The 24054-nt window shown below is 41.6% G+C and overlaps 1 protein-coding gene across 2 annotated transcripts in view; it reads right to left on the minus strand.

Moving 5' to 3' along the window:
• PCCB (propionyl-CoA carboxylase subunit beta) overlaps positions 1 to 24054 on the minus strand; it is a 91065-nt gene that overhangs the window by 59458 nt on the left and 7553 nt on the right. For both annotated transcript variants that reach the window (XM_031663745.1, XM_003895074.4), the window contains 2 exons: positions 22191 to 22247; positions 20386 to 20499 (listed from right to left, as the gene is read on the minus strand). In XM_031663745.1, coding sequence (XP_031519605.1) covers positions 20386 to 20499; positions 22191 to 22247 — 171 coding nt within the window. The remainder of the gene's footprint in view (positions 1 to 20385; positions 20500 to 22190; positions 22248 to 24054) is intronic.

The raw sequence follows: 24054 nt of genomic DNA on the forward strand, positions 1-24054 counted from the left end.
CAGATGTGTGATGGTATTGTGATGGACCTTTACTGGGCACTCTGCCAAATAACTGGAGTGGCACTTGTGCTTTAGTCCATTTAGCTATCCCTTTCACCCTGGCATTTCATCAACCAGAGGGAGAAAAAAAATAAGACGTCATAAAGCAAGAGAAGCCCCTTATGAGTCTTTCGACTCTCACATCTATTTAGATGCAACTGGATCCCCGCAAGGAATACCAGATCAATTTAAAGCTTGAAATCAAATAACTACAGGATTTAAGTCAATGTTTTAGTAGGTGACAATTAATAAAAACATAGACTGGATAAACTACATCTATTACAACCAACAGAAACAAGCTTTTCACAAGTTAAATGAAAAACTCAGGTCGACCCTAGCTCTGGGGCTACCTGACCTGACAAAACTTTTTACACTCTAAGTGTCAAAAAAAAAAAAAAAATGGCACTTGGAGTTTTAACCCAGACTGTGGGGCCCTGGCCAAGGCCAGTGGCCTCTCAAAACAACTAGACAAGGTTTCCAAAGGCTGGCCCCCATGTCTAAGGGCCCTAGCACCAACAGCCCTGTTAGCATAAGAAGCAGATAAGCTAACTCTTAGGCAAAACCTAAAGTCTCCCCATGCTGTGGTGACTTTAATACCAAAGGACATCATTAGCTAACGAATGCTAGACTAACTAGATACCAAAGCTTGCTCTGTGAAAATCCCCGCGTAACCACTGAAGTTTGCAACACCCTAAACCCCGCCATCTTGCTCCCGGTATCAGAGAGCCCAGTTGAACATAACTGTGTAGAGGTATTGGACTCAGTTTATTCTAGTGGGCCCAACCTCCGAGACCATCCTTAAACATCAGCACACTGTGAGCTGTATGTGGATGGGATCAGCTTCGCCAACCCCTGCAAAGTGACTCTGAAGACGACGACAAGCCCTGCTCTAGTCATACCCGGAAGCTAACTGGTCCACGCACGGCTGAAGCATGAGGAAACTCATCGCAGGACTCATTTTCCTTAAAATTTGCACTTGTACAGGAAGGATTTCAACTGACCTTCCTCAGACCGAGGACTGCTCCCAGTATATACATATAGTCACTGAGGTAGGACAAAAGATTGCTACAGTCCTATTATTTTACAGTTATTATAAGTGTACTGGGACTCTAACAGGAACTTGTTTATATAATGCTATTCTATCCAAGGTATGTAGCCCAGGAAATAACCAACCTGATGCGTGTTATGACCCATTTTAAGCCTCCCATAATCACAGTTTTTAAAATAAAACTAGAAACTGGTCCTTTTCTAGGCAACACAAGTAAAGTAATAGCTAGGACAGAAGAAAGAGAGGTCCCAAAGCATAAAACCCTAAAATTTAATGCTTGTGCCACTATCAATAGCAATTGGCATGGAATAGGATGCGGTTCTTTACCTTGGGGGGAAAAAAAAGTTACATGGCAGGAAATAAGTATATCTGCCATGAATTAGGCTCATTTGCAAATGTGTGTAATTACTGGTCTTGTGTCATCCAGACTACTTTAAAAAAGGATGAAAGAGATCCTGTTTAGCTCCAAAAAGGAGAAGGCAGCCCCTCCTGTATGAGTGGAATCTGCAACTCCTTGAAATTTATAATAATTACAAATCCCTTAAACTCAAGGTGAGAAAAAGGAGAACACACATCTCTGGGCATTGATGGAAAAGGACTAGATCCCAGAGTAAATATCTTAGTAAAAGGGGAGGTTTGTAAACTCTCTCCAGAACCAGTATTTCAGACTTTCTATGATGAACTAAAAAATGTGCCAGTACCAGAGACCTCAGGAAAAACCAGAAATTTGTTTTTGCAATTAGCCGAGCATGTAGCAAAGTCTCTAAATGTCATTTCATGTTATGTTTGTGGAGGAACTGTAACGGTAGATCAATGGCCATAGGAAGAAGCCCGAGAATTAGGGCCTACAGACAGTTCCTGATGAATTCCCAGCCCAAAAAATCACCCTGGTAATTTCTAAGTTGTAAAAGTCTCAATTATTGGACAGTATTATATAGCTAAAGAAAGAAAAAAATTCATTCATCCTGTAGGACGACTTAGTTGTCTTGGACAGAAACTGTATAATAGTACCACAAAAACAGCCACCTAGTGGGGTTCAAACCACACTAAGAAAAATCCATTCAGTAAATTTCCAAAGTTGCAGACAGTTTGGGCCCACCCAGAATCCCACCGGGACTGGATGGCCCCCACTGGGCTATACTGATACACGTGGACATAGAGCCTATGCTAAGCTACCTGACCAGTGGACAGGTAGTTGTGTTATAGGCACTATTAAACCATCTTTCTTCCCACTGTCCATAAAAACAGGCGAACTCCTGGGCTTCCCTGTCTATGCTTCCCACGAAAAGCGAAACATAGCCATAGGTAATTAAAAAGATGATGAATGGCCTCCTGAAAAAATTATACAATACTATTGGCCTGAAACTTAGGCACAAGATGGCTCATGAAGATACCAGACCCCCATTTACATGCTCAACCGAATCATACGGTTGCAAGCTGTCTTGGAGATCATCACTAATAAAGCCGGTAAAGCCTTGACGGTTCTGGCCCAGCAAGAAACTCAGATGAGAAATGTTATCTACCAAAATAGATTAACTCTCAACTACTTGCTAGCAGCTGCAAGAGAAGTCTGTAGAAGATTTAACCTTACCAATTGCTGCCTGCACATAGATGATCAGGGGCAAGTACTCGAAGATATAGTTAAAGACATAACAAAACTGGCACATATGCCTGTACAAGTGTGGCACGGATTTGACCCTGAGGCCATGTTTGAAAATGGTTCCCAGTGCTAGGAGGATTTAAAACTCCTATAATAGAAATTATAGTAGCAACAGGAACCTGCTTACTAATCCCTTGTTTACTACCTGTACTCATTCAAATGGTAAAAGGTTTCATGGCTACTCTAGTTCACCAGAATGCTTCAGCACAAGTGTACTACATGAATCACTATCGATCTGTCATGCAGGCAGACATGGGTAGAGAAGATGAAGGTGAGAACTCCCACTAATAAAATGAGTGAGAGTCTCAAAGAGGGGGAACAAGGGAGGAGACCACCCCTCATATTGTCTTATGCCCAATTTCTGCCTCCAAAGAAAGAAGTAAAAACTAAAAGGCAGAAATGATATCCACAGGCAGACAGCCGGGCGCCATGCCCTGGGCCTGGTAGTTAAAGACTGACCCGTGACCTAAGCAATTATGTTATCTACAGATTCCAGACATTGTATGGAAAAGCATTGTAAAAATCCCTGTCCTGCTCCATTCCGTTCTGATTACCAGTGCATGCAGCCCCCAGTCATGTACCCCTGCTTGCTCAATCAATCACGACCCTCTCACACAGACCCCGTTAGAGTTGTGAGCCCTTAAAAGGGACAGGACTTGCTCACTCGGGGAGCTCGGCTCTTGAGACAGGAGTCTGGCCGATGCCCCCGGCCAAATAAACCCCTTCCTTCTTTAACTTGGTGTCTGAAGGATTTTGTCTGTGGCACTTCCTGCTACAGCACCATTGCTTGCAAAACCCTGGAGGGGTTAACCAGGAGGTCCTGCATCTGTCCACGTGACCAGTTCACTACTATTATAACCAGCATTTGAAAAAGCCAGCACACTAAGGCTTTCTGTAACCAAGGAACCTCAAAGAGTCTACCTCACTCCCCTGCCACCCCCATCAGTGCTAGTGTTGGTATATCCCTTGCTGGGAGACTTGAGGACAGGTCCCCTTACCCTTGCAGACATTCCCCAGCACCAGCCTGGAGTTGGGCAGCCCCACTGGGTGGCTAGACCCGAAGAACAATAGCAATCAATGTAACCTGGCTCTCAGGAAGTCCTACTCCTAAGGGAAGGAGGAGACCACCATACCAAGGGAATACCCAGTGGGACAAAAGAATTCAGATGGCGGGCCTTGAGTTCCAGATCTTTCCACTGATGGGAAGTTCCTCTCAGCAGAGACACAATTGCAGTGCTGGGCTCAGAAGGGAAAGTCTGCAGCTCTACCCCAACAATCAGGCAGCTTTGCTGCTCATGAAGGGTCTTGGAGAAGGTATCTTCTCTCCCACCTTGTCCACCACTACACAGACACAGCTGGGGCTTCTCCACAGGAGCGTGGCATAGGCGCACCTATAGACAGCCTTCCTGGAACACTTCAGAGTGGCTGCATCCCCACAGAAGGAACCCCCTCACCCCCACCCCCACACTGGCCCAAGTTCAGGCTTGCAAGAGAGGCAGAGTCACAAATTCCTCTCTATGTGGAACAACAACAGTCCTACAGATGAAAAGAAGTGCCTGTCTGATCCGAACAGCTGGAACACTAGGGCAGGATCAAGTCTGGGAGATGAATAGCTTTTCTACTGGCCTGGCAGGGGAGCTGAGGTGGCTCCCACCCTTCCCCCTGATAAGACCTCAGTACATCTAATTGAGAGTTCCCCCAGCCACCTTCATCAAGGCTGGAACCACTGCCTTATTGAGTACTGCATTTGCCCATTAGCTTTAGCCACAACTGGTTCCTACCCAGGGACACCTCCCCTACTGGCCTGAAGCCTTAACCATCAACTTAGTAAATAAAATACAGGGGAAAAATTAAATAAAAAAGTGCACACCACAGGGGAATGAGATAAGCTTCAAGAGACCTTTCTATCTCAACCCCTTAGGAGACAGGGAACTTGCGCACACATCTATTAAACACAGGCCAGGCACAGTGGCTCACACCTGTAATCCCAGCACTTTGGGAGACCAAGGCAGGTGGGTCACCTGAGGTCAGGAGTTTTTGACCAGCCTGGCCAACATCGTGAAACTCCGACTCTACTAAAATTACAAAAATTAGCCAGGCATAGTGGTGCACGCCTATAGTCGCAGCTATCGGGAAGCTGAGGCAGGAGAATCGCTTGAACCCAGGAAGCGGAGGTTGCAGTGAGCCAAGATTGCGCCACTGTACTCCAGCCTGGGCGACAGAGCAAGACTCCACCTCAACAAAAAATAAATAAATAAATAAATAAATAAATACAACCAGTATCTAAAGAAGCCATCATACAAAGACCCTCTATAGCCAAGGAACTCATACAGTCTTCACCCTAAAAGCATTAAGAATCACATTAGGCTATAATAAACTAAAAACATTAAAGTCACATCTTTAGTGGGGAGGAAAAAGAAACTTAAAAAAACCACAGCCAAATCAAAAATAAATTCGAGAACAATGAGAAGAAATACTCTACACAAACAAGAAGGAATCAGAAAAGTAATTTTGGTATAAGACAAAACAGGGTTCTATCATACCCCCAAAAGATCACACTAGCTCCCCAGCAATGGATCCAAACCAAAATGAAATCTTTGAAATAATCATATATATAATTCAGTAGGTTGATTATTAAGCTACTCAAGGAGACACCATAGAAAGGTGAAAACCAACATAAAAAAAAACTTAAAACACAATTCAGAATACAAAGGAAAAATTTTCTACATAGATATCATAAAGAAAAAACAATCAGAATTTCCAGAAATGAAAGACACACTTACGGAAATACAAAATGCAATGGAAAGTTTCGACAACAGACTAGAACAAGTAAAAGAAAGAATTTCAGAGCTCCAAGACAAAGCTTTCGAATTAACCCAATCAGACAAAAATAAAGAAAAAAGAATCAAAAGAAATAAATAGGCTGAGCACAGTGTCTCATGCCTATAATCCTAGCACTTCGGAAGGCCAAGGCAGGTGGACTGCTTGAGTCCAGACTTCGAGACCAGCCTGAGCAACATAGCAAATTCTTGTCTCCACAAAAAGCATAAAAATTAGCCGGGAGTGGTGGTATGTGCCTGTAGTCCCAGCTACTCAGGAGGCAGAGGTTGGAGGATTGCTTGAGCCCAGAAGACAGAGGTCACACCACTGTACTACAGCCTGGGTGAGAGAGCAAGACCCTATCTCAAAGAAAAAAAAAAAAAAGAAGGAAATGAACAAAGCTTCCAACAAATATGGGATTATGTAAAACAACCAAACCTAAAAATACTTGGTGGTCCTGTGAGAGAAGAGAAGGCCAAAAGTTTAGAAAACTTATTTGAGAGAATCCATGAGGAAAACTTCTCTGGCCTTGCCTGATATTTCAATATCCAAATGCAAGAAGCTCAAAGAACTCCTGGGAAATTCATTGCACAACGATTATCACCAAGGCACACAGTCATCAGGCTATCTAAAGTCAACATGAAGGAAAGAATCCTAAGAGCTGTGAGACAAAAGCACCAGGTAACCTATAAAGAAAAACCTATCAGACTAACAGCAGATTTCTCAGCAGAAACCTTACAAGCTAGAAGGGATTGGAGTTCTATCTTTAGCCTCCTTAAACATAATAACTGTCACCCAAGAATTTTGAATCCAGCAAAACTAAGCTTCCTAAATGAAGGTGAAATAAAGTCATTTCAGATAAACAAATGCTGAGGGAATTTGCCACTACCAAACCAGCATTACTCTTCAGAAGAAGAGTTCTAGATCTTGCAACAAAAGTTCAATATGCACCAAAATAAAACCTCTTGAAAGATAAAACTCACAGGGCCTATAAAACAACACAATGAAAAAAAAAAGTAGGTAACAACTAAAACGATAAACAGAACAGTACCTCACATTTCAATATTAATGTTGAATGTAAATGGCCTAAATGCTCCACTTAAAGATACAGATGGCAGAATGGATTTTTTAAAAATCACAAAAATCTGCTGTCTTCAAGAGATTCATCTAACACATAAGGATTCATATAACCTCAAGGTAAAGGGGGGAAAGAGATATTCCATGCAAATGGGAACCAAAAGCAAGCAGAAGTAGCTATTCTTATAGCAGACAAAATAGACCTTTAAAGCAACAACAGTAAAAAAGAAAAAGAAAGAAAAAAAAAGAAAAAGAAACTCTCAATAAATTCGGTATTGATGGAACACATCTCAAAATAATAAGAGCAATTTATGAAAAACCCACAGCCAATATCATACTGAATGGGCAAAAACTGGAAGCATTCCCCTTGAAAACTGGCACAAGACAGGGATGCCCTCTCTCACCACTCCTATTCAACATAGTGTTGGAAGTTCTGGCTAGGGCAATCAGGCAAGAGAAAGAAATAAAGGGTATTCAATTAGGAAAAGAGGAAGTCAAATTGTCCCTGTTTGCAGATGCCATGATTGTATATTTAGAAAACCCCATCGTCTCAGCCCAAAATCTCCTTAAGCTGATAAGCAACTTCAGCAAAGTCTCAGGATACGAAATCAATGTGCAAAAGTCACTAGCATTCTTACACATCAATAACAGACAAACAGAGAGCCAAATCATGAGTGAACTCCCATTCACAATTGCTTCAAAGAGAATAAAATACCTAGGAATCCAACTTACAAGGGATGTGAAGGACCTCTTCAAGGAGAGCTACAAACCACTGCTCAATGAAATAAAAGAGGACACAAACAAATGGAAGAATATTCCATACTCATGGATAGGAAGAATCAATATCGTGAAAATGGCCATACCGCCAAAAGTAATTTATAGATTCAATGCCATCCCCATCAAGCTACCAATGACTTTCTTCACAGAATTGGGAAAAATTACTTTAAAATTCATATGGAACCAAAAAAGAGCCCACATTGCCAAGAGAGCCCTAAGCCAAAAGAACAAGGCTGGAGGCATCACACTACCTGACTTCAAACTATACTACAAGGCTACACTAACAAAAACAGCATGGTACTGGTACCAAAACAGAGATATAGACCAATGGAACAGAACAGAGCCCTCAGAAATAATACCACACATCTACAACTATCTGATCTTTGACAAACCTGACAAAAACAAGAAATGGGGAAAGGATTCCCTTTTTAATAAATGGTGCTGGGAAAACTGGCTAGCCATAAGTAGAAAGCTGAAACTGGATCCCTTCCTTACATCTTATACAAAAATTAATTCAAGATGGATTAGATACTTAAATGTTAGACGTAAAACCATAAAAATCCTCGAAGAAAACCTAGGCAATATCATTCAGGACATAGGCATGGGCAAGGACTTTATGTCTAAAACACCAAAAGCAATGGCAACAAAAGCCAAACTTGACAAATGGGATCTAATTAAACTAAAGAGCTTCTGCCCAGCAAAAGAAACTACCATCAGAGTGAACAGGCAACCTACAGAATGGGAGAAAATGTTTGCTATCAATTCATCTGACAAAAAGGGCTAATATCCAGAACCTACAAAGAACTCAAACAAATTTACAAGAAAAAAACAACCCCATCAAAAAGTGGGCAAAGGATATGAACAGACACTTCTCAAAAGATTTATGCAGCCAACAGACACATGAAAAAATGCTCATCATCACTAGCCATCAGAGAAATGCAAACCAAAACCGCAATGAGATACCATCTCACACCAGTTAGAATGGCGATCATTAAAAACTCAGGAAACAACAGGTGCTGGAGAGGATGTGGAGAAATAGGAATACTTTTACACTGTTGGTGGGACTGTAAACTATTCAACCATTGTGGAAGACAGTGTGGCGATTCCTCAAGGATGTAGAACTAGAAATACCATTTGACCCAACCAGCCCATTACTGGGGATATACCCAAACGATTATAAGTCATGCTGCTATAAAGACACATGCACACGTATGTTTATTGCGGCACTATTCACAACAGCAAAGACTTGGAACCAACCCAAATGTCCATCAATGACAGACTGGATTAAGAAAATGTGGCACATATACACCATGGAATACTATGCAGCCATAAAAAAGGATGAGTTCATATCCTCTGTAGGACATGGATGCAGCTGGAAACCATCATTCTCAGCAAACTATCGCAAGAACAGAAAACCAAACACCGCATGTTCTCACTCATAGATGGGAACTGAACAATGAGATCACTTGGACACAGGAAGGGGAACATCACATACCAGGGCCTGTTGTGGGGTGGGGGGAGCGGGGAGGGATAGCATTAGGAGATATACCTAATGTAAATGATGAGTTAATGAGTGCAGCACGCCAACATGGCACATGTATACATACGTAACAAGCCTGCATGTTGTGTACATGGACCCTAGAACTTAAAGTATAATAAAAAAGAAAGAAAAAAAGAAAAAGAAGGTCATTATATAATAATAAAAGGAACAATCCAACAAAAAGATATAATCCTGAATTCATATTCACCTAATACTGGAGCTCCCAGATTTATAAAACAATTACTACTGGACCTAGGAAATGAAATAGCAACACAGTGAAATGGGGGACTTCGACACTCCACTGATAGCACTAGACTGTTTTTGTTGAGACAGAAACTCAACAAAGAAGCAATGGACTTAAACTATACCCTAGAACAAATGGACTTAACAGGTATTTACAGAACATTCTACCAAACAATTGCAGAATATACATCCTTCTCATCAACACATGGAACATTCTCCAAGACAGGCCACAAAACAAGTCTCAATAACTTTAACAAAATTGAAATCATATCAAGTATCTTCTCAGACCATAGTGGAACAAAACCAGAAATCAACTTCAAAAGAAATGATCAAAACTATACAAATACATGGAAATTAGATAATCTGCTCCTGAATGATTTCTGGGTTAACAATAAATCAAGATGAAAATTTTAAAATTTGAAATGAATGATAGTAGTGACACAAGTTATAAAAACCTCTGGGGATACAGCAAAAGTAATGCTGAGAGGAAAGTTCAATGTTAAATACATACATCAAAAAGTCTGAAAGAACACAAACTGACAACCTACTGTCACACCTCCATGAACCAGAGAAACGGGTACGAACTAAACCCAATGCCAGCAGAAGAAATAACAAAGATCAGAGCAGAGCTAAAGGAAATTGAAGCAAAAAAATAAATAAAACAAACTTGGTTCCTTGAAAAAATAAACAAAATTGGTCGACCATTAGTGAGACTAACCAATAAGAGAGTAGATCCAAATAAGCTCAATTAAAAATGAAACTGGAAACATCATAACCAATATCATAGAAATGCAAAAGATCACTCGAAACTAACATGAACATCTTTACACACACAAACTGGAAAATCTAGAGGAAATGGATAAATTCGTGGAAACATACAGTCCTCTAAATCAGGAAGAAATAGAAACCCTGAACAGACCAAAAACAAGCAGTGAGACTGAATCAGTAATTTTAAACTGCCAACAACAAAAAAGCCCAGGACCAGCTGGATCGCAGCTGAATTCCACTAGACATTCAAAGAATTGGTACCAATCCTACTGAAATTATTCCAAAAGATTGAGAGAGGGAATCCTTCCTAAATCGTTCTATGAAGCCAGTATCACCCTAATACCAAAACCAGAAAATGACATTAAAAAAAGAAAACTACAGACCAGTGTCTCCGATAAACATGGATGAAAAATCCTCAACAAAATACTAGCTAACCAAATCCCACAGCACATCAAAAAGATAATACAACATGATCAAGTGAGTTTCATCCCTGAGATGCAGGGATGGTTTAACATACGCAAGTCAATAAATGTGATACATCACATAAATAGAATTTAAAACAAAAACCATATGATCATCTCAGTAGGTGCAGAAAAAGCATGTGAAAAAATCCAGCATCTCTTTAAGACCAAAAAAAAAACCCTCAAACTAGGCACAGGAGGGATTTGCCCCAAAATAATAAAAGCAATATATGATAAACCCACAGCCAACATCATAATGAATGGGGAAGAGTTGAAAGCACTCCCCCTGAAAACTGGAACAAGACAAAGACGCCCACTTTCACCACTTTTATTCAACATAGTACTGGAAGTCCTAGCCAGAGCAATCGGGCAAGAGAAAGAAAGAAAGGGCATCCAAATTGGAAAACAGGAAGTCAAACAAGTACTGTTTATCGGTGATATGATCATATATAACTGGAAAACTCTAGAGACTCATCCAAAAGACTCCTAGATCTGATAAAGGAATTCAGTAAAGTCTTAGGTTACAAAATTAATGTACACAAATCAATAGCACTGCTATACACCAACAATAACCAAGGTGACAATCAAATCAAGAACTCAATCCCTTTTACAACAGCTGCAAAAAAATAAAATAAAATACCTAGGAATGTACCTAACCAAGGAGGTGAAGATCTCTACAAGGAAAACTACAAAATGCTGCTGAAACAAATTATACATGACACAAACAACTGAAAACACATCTCGTGCTCATGGAGGTAAGAATCAATATACTGAAAATGATTATATGATCCAAAGCAATCTACAGATTCAATGCAATTCCCATCAAAACACTACCATTACCATCATCATTTTTCACAGAACTAGAAAAAACACTCCTAAAATTTATATGGAACCAAATGAGTCCAGATAGCCAAAGCAATACCAAGCAAAAAGAACAAATCTGAAGGCATCACATTACCAGACTTCAAAGACTTAAATCTAAGACCTGAAACCATAAAAATTCTACAATATTGGAAAAACTCTTCTGAACACTGGCCCAAGCAAAAAATTCAAGACTAAGACCCCAAAAGCTAATGCAACAAAAACAAAAATAAATGGGACCTAATTAAACTAAAAAGCCTCTGTACAGCAAAAGAAATAATCAGGAAAGAGACAACTCACAGAATGGGAGAAAATATTTGCAAACTATGCACCTGACAAAGGACCAGTATGCAGAATCTACAAGGAACTCAAATCAGCAAGAAAAAATAATCCCATCGAAAAGCAGGCAAAGGACATGAATAGACATTTCTCAAAAGAAGATACACAAATGGCCCACAAACATATGAAAAAAATGCTCCCATCACTATCAGGAAAATGCAAATGAAAACCACAATGAGATACCACCTTACTCCTGCAAAAATGGCCATAATTAAAAAGTCAAAAACAGCCGGGCGCAGTGGCTCATGCCTATAATCCCAGTACTTTGGGAGGCCGAGGCAGGTGGATCACCTGAGGTCAGGAGTTCAAGACCAGCCTGACCAATATGGTAAAACGCTGTCTCTACTAAAAATACAAAAATTAGCTGGGCGTAGTGGCGTGTGCCTGTAGTCCCAGCTACTCGGGAGGCTGACAGGAGAACTGCTTTAACCCAGGAGGTGGAGACTGCAGTGAGCTAAGATTGCACCATTGTACTCCAGCCTTGGAAACAGAGCAAGACTCTGTCTAGAGGAGAAAAAATAAAAAAGTCAAAAAACAATAGATGTGGCCAGGCACTTCACGTAACTTGTGTGAGTGTTCTATCTTACTGAAATCAGAAAAGTTCGTAACCAGTGCATAGTGAACCTATCTCACAGAGGCAACCCTTCCAACTCATTCTATGAGATGAGAATTACTATAATACCAAAACCAAAAGAAAACATCATAAGGTAACTGTAGGCCAATGTCTCTTACTAATATTGATTCAAAAGTACTCAAGGAAATACTAGCAGAGCTCAGCACCTTCCAAAAAAGGATGATATACCATGACCAAGTGGGATTTATCACAGGAATACAAGGTTGGTTTCTAAACATTCTACAAACCAATAATGTTACATACCATATCATTAGAATAAAGAACAAAAAACACGATTATCTCATAGATGCATAAAAAAGCATTTGACAAAATTAAACACCCTTCATGATAAAAATATTCAAAAAATCAGAAGTAGAAAGAACTTCCTCAACCTGAGAAAGGGAATGTACAAAAAAAAAAAAAAAAAAACACCAGTTAACATCATGCTTAATGGTGAAAAATGGATGCTTTCTCAAGATTAGGAACAAGACAAGGATGTCCACTCTTACTACTTTTACTTAACATTGTGCTACAGGTTCTAGGCAGAGCAATTAGCAAGAAAAAGAAATAAAAGGCATCCAGATTAGAAAGGAATAAGTAAAACTGCCTCTATTTGCAGAAGACATGATCGTATATATAGAAAATCCAAAGAAATACACACACACACACACACACACACACACACCTTACTCGAGCTAATACACAACCTCAGCAAAGCTGCAGGATACAAGATCAACATATGAAAATCTATTGTAAGGCCGGGCGCGGTGGCTCACGCCTGTAATCCCAGCACTTTGGGAGGCCGAGACGGGCGGATCACAAGGTCAGGAGATCGAGACCATCCTGGCTAACATGGTGAAACCCCGTCTCTACTAAAAGTACAAAAAACTAGCCGGGTGAGGTGGCGGGCGCCTGTAGTCCCAGCTACTCGGGAGGCTGAGGCAGGAGAATGGCGTAAACCAAGGAGGCGGAGCTTGTAGTGAGCCGAGTTCGTGCCACTGCATTCCAGCCTGGGTGACAGAGCAAAGACTCCGTCTCAAAAAATAAAAAAAATAAATTAAAAAAAAAAAAGAAAATCAATTGTATCTCTATGCATTTGCAAAGAAGAATCCAAATAGGAAATTAACAAGACAATTCCATTCTGAATAGCATCACAAAAAGTAAAATATTTTGTTTTGTTTTGTTTTGAGACAGAGTCTTGCTCTGTCGCCCAGGCTGGAGTCTGCAACCTCTGCGTCCTGGGTTCAAGTGATTCTCCTGCCTCAGCCTCCTCAGTAGCTGGGATTACAGGTGCGCACCACGACACGTGGCTAATTTTTGTATTTTTAGTAGAGCCAGGGTTTCACTATGTTGGCCAGGCTAGTCTCAAACTTGTGACCTCAGGTGATCCCCCTGCCTCGGCCTCCCAAAGCGCTGGGATTACAGGCATGAGCCACCGCGCCTGGCCAGAGTGAAATATTTTAAATATAAGTTTAACAAAAGAATGCAAGACAGATATGCTGCAAATTATAAAATACTGCTGAGACAAATTAAAAAGCTACATAAACAGAGAAACATTCCATCTATATGGAGTGAAAGACACAAAATGTTAAGATGTAAATTCTCACCAAATTCATCTACAGACTCAATGCAGTTCCTATCAAATCTCAGCAGGCATTTTTGTAGAGTTAAGAGCTGATTGGGCCAGGCATGGTGGCTCACACCTGTAATCCCAGCACTTTCAGAGGCCGAGGCAGGTGGATCACCTGAGGTCAGGAGTTGGAGACCAACTTGTCCAACATGGTGAAACCCTGTCTCTACTAAAAATACAAAAAATTAGCTGGGCACTGGGGTGGGCGCCTGTAATTCCAGCTACTTGGCTGAGGCAGGGAATCGCTTGAACCCGAGAGGTGGAGACTGCAGTGAGCCAAGATCGCACCATTGCACTCCAGCCTGGGCGACAGAGTGAGACTCCATCTCAAAGAAAGAAAGACAACACAGACAGAAAGACAAAAAGACAGAAAGACAGACAAAAAGAACGAACGAACGAACGACCACCGGGCATGGTGGCTCACGCCTGTAATTCCAGCACTTTGGGAGGCTAAGGTGGGTGGATCACTTGAGGGAGTTCGAGACCAGCCTGACCAATATGGTAAAACCCCATTTCCACTAAAAGTACAAAAATTAGCTGGGTGTGCTGGCATGTGCCTGTAATCCCAGCTACTTGAGAGGCTGAGGCAGGAGAATCGCTTGAACCCAGGAGGTGGAGGTTGCAGTGAGCTGAGATCATGCCACTGTGCTCCAACCTGGGCCACAAAGCGAGACCACATCTAAAAAAAAAAAAAAAAAGAAGAAGAAGAAGAAGAAATACCAAGTTGGAGGACTTTACACAACTTCAAAACTCCTATAAAACTACAGTAATCAAGACAGGTTCTATTTTAAGGATAGACATAGAACAATCGAAGAACAGAGTTCAGAAACAAACCCTTACATTTATGCTCAACTGATATTTTTATCGATGTGTCAAGACAATTCAGTGGGGAAAGAATAGTTATGTCAATTAATGGTGGGAGACAAGAATGATGTTAGACCCTCACGTCACGCCATATACAAAAATTAACTCGAAATGGATCACAGACCTACTATAAGAGAGCTGGCTGGGCGTGGAAGCTCACGCCTGTAATCCCAACACTTTGGGAGGCCAAAGTGGGCGGATCACCTGAGGTTAGGAGTTCGAGACCCACGCTCACGCACGCACACACACACATACACACACAAATTAGACAGGTTTGGTGGCAGGCACCTGTGATCCCTGAGATTGCACCATTGAACTCCAGCCTGGGCAACAAGAGCGAAACCACATCTTAAAAAAAAAAAAACGCCAGGTGCGGTGGCTCACACCTGTAATCCCAGCACTTTGGGAGGCCGAGGTGGGTGGATCACAGGTTCAGGAGATCGAGACCATCCTGGCTAACGTGGTGAAACCCCGTCTCTACTAAAAATACAAAAAAAATTAGCCAGGCGTGGTGGCAGACGCCTGTAGTCCCAGCTACTCGGGAGGCTGAGGCAGGAGAATAGCATGAACCCAGGAGGCAGAGCTTGCAGTGAGCCGAGATCGCACCACTGCACTCCAGCCTGGATGACTGAGCATGACTCCGTCTCAGGAAAAAAAAAAAAAAAAAAAGTCAAACCTACAAAAAAAACTCCATGAAGAAAACAAAATCTTCATGACTTTGTATCACACAGTTTTTACATATGACAATAAAAGCATGACCCACAAAAGAAAACCTGATAAACTGGACTTCAAAATTAAAAATGTCTCCACCTCAAAAGCCACCAGAGGCTGACCACATCGGCTCATGCCAGTAATACCAGCCCTCTAGGAAGCTGAGATAGGAGGATGGTTTAAGTCCAGAAGTTTGAGACCAGCCTGGGCAACATAGTGGGACCCCACCTCAACAAATAATGAAAAAAAACTGCCAGACATGGTAGCATGTGCCTGTGGTCTCAGCCACTCAGGAGGATGAGGCAGGAGGACTGCCTGACCCTGGGAAGTCCAAGCTGCAGTGAGCCATGATCACACCCCTACACTTCAGCCTGGGTGACAGAGTGAGACCCTAGTTCAAAAAAAGAAAAAAAAGCCACCACAGGCTGGGTGTAGTGGCTTGTAATCCTGGCACTTCGGGATGCCGAGGCAGATTGCTTGAGACCAGGAGTTCAAGACCAGGCTGACCAATGTAGTAAAACCCCATCTCTACACACAAAAGAATTTTTTTTTTAATTAGCTGGGTATACTAGTGTGTGCCTATAGCCCTAGCTACTCGGTAGGCTAAGGCAGGAGGATTGCTTGAGCCCAGAAGTTCAAGGCTGCAGTGAGCTGTGACTGCACCACTGTACTCCAGCCCAGGCAACAGAGCAAGATCCTGTCTTTAAAATATAAAATAAAAATAGGCTGAGCGTGCTGGCTCATGCCTGTAATCCCAGCACTTTGAGAGGCCAACGCAGGCAGATCACCTGAGCTCAGGAGTTCAAGACCAGTCCTGGACAACATGGTAAAACCCTGTCTCTACTAAAAAGGCAAGGAAATTAGCTGGATGTGGTGGCACGCGCCTGTAATCACAGCTACTTGGGTGGCTGAGGCACGAGAATCACTTGAACCCAGGAAGCAGAGGTTGCAGTGAGCCAAGATCATGCCACTGCACTCCAGCCTGGAGGACAGGGTAAGGCTGTCTCAAAAAATAAAAAATAAAAATAAATAAAGCTACCACTAAGAAAGAAAAGACAAGCCACAGACTGGGAGAAAGTACTTACAAATCATATATCTGATAAACGACTTGTATCCAGAATATATAAAGAACTCTTACAACTCAAAAACCCAATTACAAAATAGACAAAAGATCTGAATAGACATTTCAGCAAAGAAGGTTTGCAAATGACTAATATGTACATAAAGATGCTCAACATGATTAGTCATCTGGGAAATGCAAACTAGAACTACAGTGAGATACCATTACACACCACTAAAATGGCTATAGTCAAAAAGACTGGACCAGGTGCAGTGGCTCATGCCTGTAATTCCAGCACTTTGGGAGGTTGAGGCAGGAGGATCACTTGACCCCAGGAAGTCAAGGCTGCAGTGAGCTGTGATCATGCCACTGTACTCCAGCCTGAACAATAGAGTGAGACCCTGTCTCAAAAAAAAAAAAAAAAAAAAAAAAAGAGTGGCTGGGTGCAGTGGCTCACGCCTGTAATCCTAGCACTTTGGGAGGCCAAGGCAGGTGGATCACTTGAGGTTAGGAGTTCGAGACCAGCCTGGCCAACATGGTGAAACCCTGTCTCTACTAAAAATACAAAAATTAGCCAGGCATGGTGGTGCATGCCTGTAATCCCAGCTACTCAGGAGGCAGAGGCAGGGGAATCACTTGAACCCGGGAGGCAGAGGTTACAGTGAGCCAAGATTACACCATAGCACTCCAGCCTGGGCCACAGAGCGAGACTCCATCTCAAAAAAAAAAAGACTGACAATACCAAGTAATCCACAAAGATGTGGAGAACCTGTGACCCTGAATACATTGCTCATGGTAATATAAAATGGTTTAGTTGCTTTGGAAAACAATCTGGCAGTTTCTTAAACAGTTATAAACAAGCTTATCATAAAACCTACAATCCCACTCTTAGGTACTTATCTACCCAAGGGTTATGAAAACACATGTCCACACAGAGTAATACACAAATGTTCACAGTAGCATTTATCCATGATAGCCAGGAACTAGAAACAACCCAAATATCCCTCAATTGGTAAATAATGAAAATATGTAAAATATTCAACAGAATATTATTCACCAATAAAAAGGAATGAATTGATACACATTACAATATAAATGAACCTCAAAAAACGGTGCTTAGTGAAAGAAGTCTGTAAAAATCTGTAAAAGAAGAAAGTTGGGTGAGGAGTTGACTGTGGTTAGGTGGGAACTGACTGCAAAAAAGCAAGAGGGTATTTTTGGAGTGGCAGGTTCGAAAACTAGATTATGGCTGCACAACTCTAAAAATTAATTTGAATTACATGTTTACAATGGGTGGATTTTATGGTTTGTAAATTATATCTCAATAAAGCTACTTTTTTTGAGATGGAGTCTCGCTTTGTCACCCAAGCTGGAGTGCAGTGGCATGATCTCGGCTCACTGCAACCTCCACCTCCCATGTTCAAGCAATTCCCTGCCTCAGCCTCCTGAGTAGCTGGGATTACAGGCACCTGCCATCACACCCAGCTAATTTTTGTATTTTTAGTAGAGACAGGGTTTCACCATCTTGGCCAGGCTGGTCTTGAACTCCTGACCTAGTGATCCACCCACCTTGGCCTCCCAAAGTGCTAGGATTACAGGTGTGAGCCACTACACCTGGCCCTATAAAGCTATTTCTTAAAATGTCAAGACCATGGAGAACAAAGACAGGAACTGCTCCAGATCAAAAAAGATTAAAGAGAGATAACATCTAAAGTCAATGCTTCATTCTGGATTGGATCCTGGCCAGGAGGAACACACACACACACACACACACATATATATATATGTATGCACACACACACACACACACACAGAGACAGAGCGAGAGCGTGTGCACAGAGAAAGCACACACACACCAAGAGCACACACTATAAAGGACTTAAGTCCTGAATAAGGATAATGAATTAGAATAACATAGATGAATCAATGTTAAATTTCCTGATTTTTATTACTGTATTCTGGTTATTTAACAGAATATCCTTATTCTTTAGAAATACCCAATGAAGAACTTAGGAGGTAAAGAAGACATAGTATCTTCAATTTATTCTCAAATACTTCAGAAAAATGTAACATGCAAATCTGTATATATGGAGAGAGAATAACAGAACAAATGGAGAAAATGTAAACAACTGGTGAATCTGGGAAAAGCACATATAGGAGTTCCTGTACTATTCTTGTCATTTTCCATAAAGTTTGAATTTTTTTTTTTTTGAGACGGAGTCTTGCTGTGTCACCCAGGTTGGAGTGCAATGGCACAATCTTGGCTCACTGTAACCTCTGTCTCCCGGGTTCAAGCAATTGTCCCACCTCAGCCTCCTGAGTAGCTGGGATTACAGGCATATGCCACTACGCCCAGCTAATTTTTGTATTTTTAATAGAGACAGGATTTCACCGTGTTGGCCAGGCTGGTCTTGAACTCCTGACGTCAAATGATCTACCTGCCTTGGCCTCCCAAAGTGCTGGGATTACAGGCTTGAGCCACTGCGCCCAGCCTGAAGTTTGAAATTTTATCAAAATAAAAAGTTACCAAAAAATAACACAGGTAGGAATAAGTGAGTGGAGGTATCAATATGACAAGCAGCATTAGTAAGCAATTAATTAAGCAATGAAGATCTGAAAGTAAAGACTAGCCCTTGAAAACAAAAATTAAAGGCCAGGCGTGGTGGCTCACTCCTGTAATCCCAGCACTTCGGGAGGCAAAGGCAGGTCAATCGCTTGAGTCCATGAGTTCAAGATAAGCCTGGGCAACATGGCAAAACCCCGCCTCTATTAAAAAAAAAATATCAAAATATTTGCCGGATGTGGTGGTGCATGACTGTGGTGCCAGCTATTCAAGAGGCTGAGGTGGGATGATCGCTTGAGCCCAGGAGGCTGAGGTTGCAGTAAGCAGAGATCATGCCACTGCATTCCAGCCTGGCCAACCGAGACCCTGTCTCTAAATAAATCAATCAATAAATATTTTTTTTAAAAAAACTCCTCCAGACCCATAAAGATGTATTCAACTAGATGATATTCTAAAATCCAGTCAAGCTCTAAAATGTGGTGATTTATCACCACGTCTCTGAGGGCCGCTCTTTTGTTTCTATACAGGAATGACTTCCAGGCCTAAACTGCTTAGGCCAAGCCACCCACAGAAGCAAGCCTACAGAGCAGGGATGACAAGAATGGCTGGCCTGATTAGAAACAATGTCTGCCTGTCTCCTTCCTTTACCTCTCTGGAAGTGTTGCCAGTTTCTGGCTGCAGTATGTCTCTCCCTCATCCCAATCTCTCTTACTGTATCTCTCACAAATACACTTTATACTTCACATAACACATTATTTTATGTTTCTTTTCATTTCTTTCTCTCATAATTTCAGTCTGTAAATAAGCAAAGAGATGTCAGTAATGAGGCTCGCCAAATGTTTCTGAATGGTAGGCTCTGGGGTGATTTCATTCTTCTTTGCACTATGGCTTGGAATTTATATAATAATCCTGTAGTGTTTTAACAAAAAAATTGTTTAAAAGTGCGACTTTTTTTAAAAATTCTAATTCTAGCACATCAGTTCATTTTAACTTTTCATATTTCCTCTCCCTTGCTTTCAAAAAAAAAAAAAAAATTCTCAAGTGCTTTTCCCTTATGAACGATCTTTAACTGTAAATTCTCCTATGTGTGGCCCTCTATTAGAAAAAAATGAAAACCCTCTCTTCCCACTCTCTCTTGCTTTTCATCTACCCTTCAATCCCACCCCTAGTGACACAGAAAGGACCCACAGAACAGACACAATGCAGCAGAGAACAATAAGGAGAGTTGGAGAAGCTCTGGCCAGGTCATGGCTTAGAGAACTTAAGCCCTGTATTTTTTTATTCTCTATTCTCTATTAACAGGTTTCTCACCAGAAAGATGTCTGCATAGCCAGCCAAAGACTCCACTCCCTCTTGGATCCGTGCTCCCCCAGAGTCATTCAGCCCAATCACTGGAGCCCCCACTGTTATGGCCTGGTCCATGATCTGAGACAGCGGAAAAATCTTTTATTGAGACAAGTATTCTTGATATAAAAAACGACATTCACAAAGTACCACAGTGTTTTCTGGAAAATGTCCCAAGTGCACTTTTCAAAACAGGAGGCAGTAACACTGGTTTCACTCCCCATCATGATTGGGTACCTTCATGGAGGACAAAGGACCAGATATTTAAAAGGCTGATTAAAGTCCCCAAACACCCAGGAGCCAAAGCACTTCCCATTAGCAGGGGATAAAACAACTCATGGCAACCATTTCTAGAACCACAGGCTCACATTGTAACATCTTCCAGCAGCCAGTTGTGTTCCCAGGTACTGCTTTGAAAGAACTTACAGTAGACAGAATGGCTTACAAAGTGGTACTTTCATGAAAGCAGATGTTGACCCATCAGTTAATCTGAGGGCAGGCCCAGGTCTGCTTTTACTTCTTTTTTTTTTTGGGGAGGCGAGGTCATTCATCACCAGGCTGGAGTGCAGTGGCGGATCTCAGCCACCAAGCCACCTCCCGGTTCGCCATTTCCTCCAGCCTCCCGGTACGCTGGGACTGCAAGCCCGCCGCTGACTAAGTTTTTGTATTTTTAGTAGAGGGGTTTCACGCCAGGATGGATACCGATCTCACTGACCTCGTGATCCACCCGTCTCGGCCTCCCAAAGTGCTGGGATTACAGGCTTGAGCCACCGCGCCCGGCCCTGCTTTTACTTCTAATGTGACAGATTTTCCTCATGGGTTAGTAATCTGACAGCATAATAAGCAATATTCCTACAACCCTTGACAGTTTAAAAAGCACTTTCACTTCCATTACCTCATTTAGCCATCATAACAGAGGCAGTAAAAAGAGAAAAATTAAGAAGGTATAAAAGTTAAGTGACTGGCCCAAGGTCTCAGGAGCAATACATGACAGGACCATGTCTATAATCCAGATGTTCCAGTTACCAGTAGCTCCAAATTTAATTCCAAAATTCTCTATTATTTATAGTTTATTCCTCTCCAGAGCATCTAATCTCTAGCAGTGGTTTTTAAACATCAGCATACAATGCTCCCACTGTTCTTTACCTTCTAGCACCTGGCCCCTCCACCTAGACAAAAGGTTCTTCACCTGAAATCCTCAGAACCCCAAGAGGTCTGTGAACAGGAGTCCATGAATGGGAAAAAATTTACATCTTTATCTTTACTAACTCTAGCCAATCGTTAACATTTCTTTTCATTATGAATATAGGCAATGAGCCTCAGTATTAGAAATACCTGTGACTTTGTCATTATTAGAAGCCACAGATATTTTTACGTCCCATTAAAGTGGTTGCGGATACTCTGAAATATTTCACCTTTGACTACTTTGAAATTACGGTAGTTATTAGATCTACTGCTAAATCTTGTTATTAAATGCATTAACAAGGGAGCACATATATTATAAATGTGGTTTTTAAAAACATTTTTAATCATTTAAAATCCTACAAATTTTATTTTAGGTATGTAAAAACAGGAGCGTCCAGGCTTTGCTAGCCCATAGAAGAGATCCACGATACAAAAACTGTTATGCACCCCTTCAGATGGGTAGCAGATCTTGCATACCTCTGCCCTACCCCAAGTACCTAGCTCAGTGTTTTATACCCCAAAGATACCCAATAAGCACTATGTAACTGAGGAAAGCAATGGATTGAATTTGAGTATTAAACACTTACTTTGCAGATCTTTTGGGCATGTGCTCCTGACAGACTGCCTCCAAAAACTGTAAAATCCTAAAAAGAAAATACAAATCAGCAAGTCAAATATAGTGACTGGCTAGAGATGAAAATCCAGTAGGAGGAAGAAATAGAAAATTCACAGATAAAAGCTTTTAGGACAGGCATGGTGGCTCATGCCTGTAATCCCAACACTTTGGGAGGCCAAGGCAGGCGGATGGCTTGAATCCAGGAGTCTGAGACCAGCCAGGGCAACATGGCAGAAACTTGTATCTACAAAAAAATACATTAAAAAGTTAGCTGGGCATGGTGGCATATGCCTGGAGTCCCAGCTACTCAGGAGGCTGAGGCAGGAGGATCACTTGAGCCCAGGAGACAGAGGCTTCAGTAAATTGAGATAGCACCACTGTATTCCAGCCTAGGCAACAGAGCAAGACCCTGTCTCAAAAAAAAAAAACAACAAAAAAACGTTGCCTGGGCACAGTGGCTCACGCCTGTAATCCCAACACTTTGAGAGGACAAGGCGGGTGAATCACTTGAGGTCAAGAGTTCCAGACCAGACTGGCCAACATGGTGAAACCCCATCTCTACTAAAATAAAAAAATTAGCTGGGCGTGGTGGTGTGCGCCTATAATCCCAGCTACTCGGGAGGCTGAGGCAGGAGAATCACTTGAATCCAAGAGGCAGAGGTTGCAGTGGGCCGAGATTGCACCACTGCACTCCAGCATGGGCAACAGAGCGAGACTCCATATTTAAAAAAAAAAAAAAAAAATACACACGTATAGTTTTTAAAGCATTTTCAGAAGTTTAAAAATTAGAAAAAAGTCTGACCTATAGATTATTCCATAGAATAAAATATCTTAAAGGAAGTTCATGAATTGTCAAGGCAAAAGAGCTAGTCTTTGCTCTACAAAAATGATTTGAAAGGAAAAAAAAGAAAAGAAAAAAATGATTTGCAGCTCTGAAGGAAAACCTATCACACAGAATTAACTCTAATACCAGATTCTATGGATATCAGTCAAGCACTTCTATTTTTAGGAAATATTTACTGTTTCATTTTACTTATTATTTTGAGACCGACTCTTGCTCTGTCACCCAGGCTGGAGTGCAGTGGCATAATCTTGGCTCACTGTATCCTCTGCCTCCCAAGTTCAAGCAATTCTCCTGCCTCAGCCTCCCGAGTAGCTGGGATTACAGACACATGCCACCACGCCCAGCTAATTTTTGTATTTTTAGTAGGGACAGTTTTGCCACGTTGGCCAGGCTGGTTTCAAACTCCTGGCTTCAAGTGATCCACCCACCTCGGCCACTGCGCCCGGCCTATATTTGCTGTTTTAAAAAGGAAAGTTAAAAAACAAGAATCAGAGCTCTCACTGCTACTTCGGCTTATGGCTCTTCATTATGTTCAGATGTAAAGGGCTTATTGTGGGCATAACCTCTCCTACAGCCCCCTCAAAAAGACAGGTGGGAATTAAGAACAAAATCAGCCATAAGAATAAGAACAAAGAGACAATAGCATGGCAAGGATTAAACAAATTTGGGGGGAACTGAAAGCACAAGAAAATACCTGATTTAGAGGGAGAGAATGGAAGCTTACACACCTGCAGTGGGGGTAACCAAGGAGGGGACAATCTAGGAACCATGGAAAGTGGAGATGAGAAGGGGGCTGAAAAGAGACCAACAGAAGTCTCTGTTAGAACCAGTCAGAGCCCACAGGGCCTCTCCTTCACCTTGAGAGGAAAGAGAAGGTTTGTTCTGTAAAGGAAATTAACCAGAAGGGTTCTAAACTCACAACTGCTAACCTAAAAGAGGAAAAGGTGAGGCTGAAAACACACAAGATTACGAGCCTATACACTGAATCAGT

Source organism: Papio anubis, chromosome 2 (assembly GCF_008728515.1).
Source record: "Papio anubis isolate 15944 chromosome 2, Panubis1.0, whole genome shotgun sequence".
Taxonomy (NCBI): Eukaryota; Metazoa; Chordata; class Mammalia; order Primates; family Cercopithecidae; genus Papio; species Papio anubis.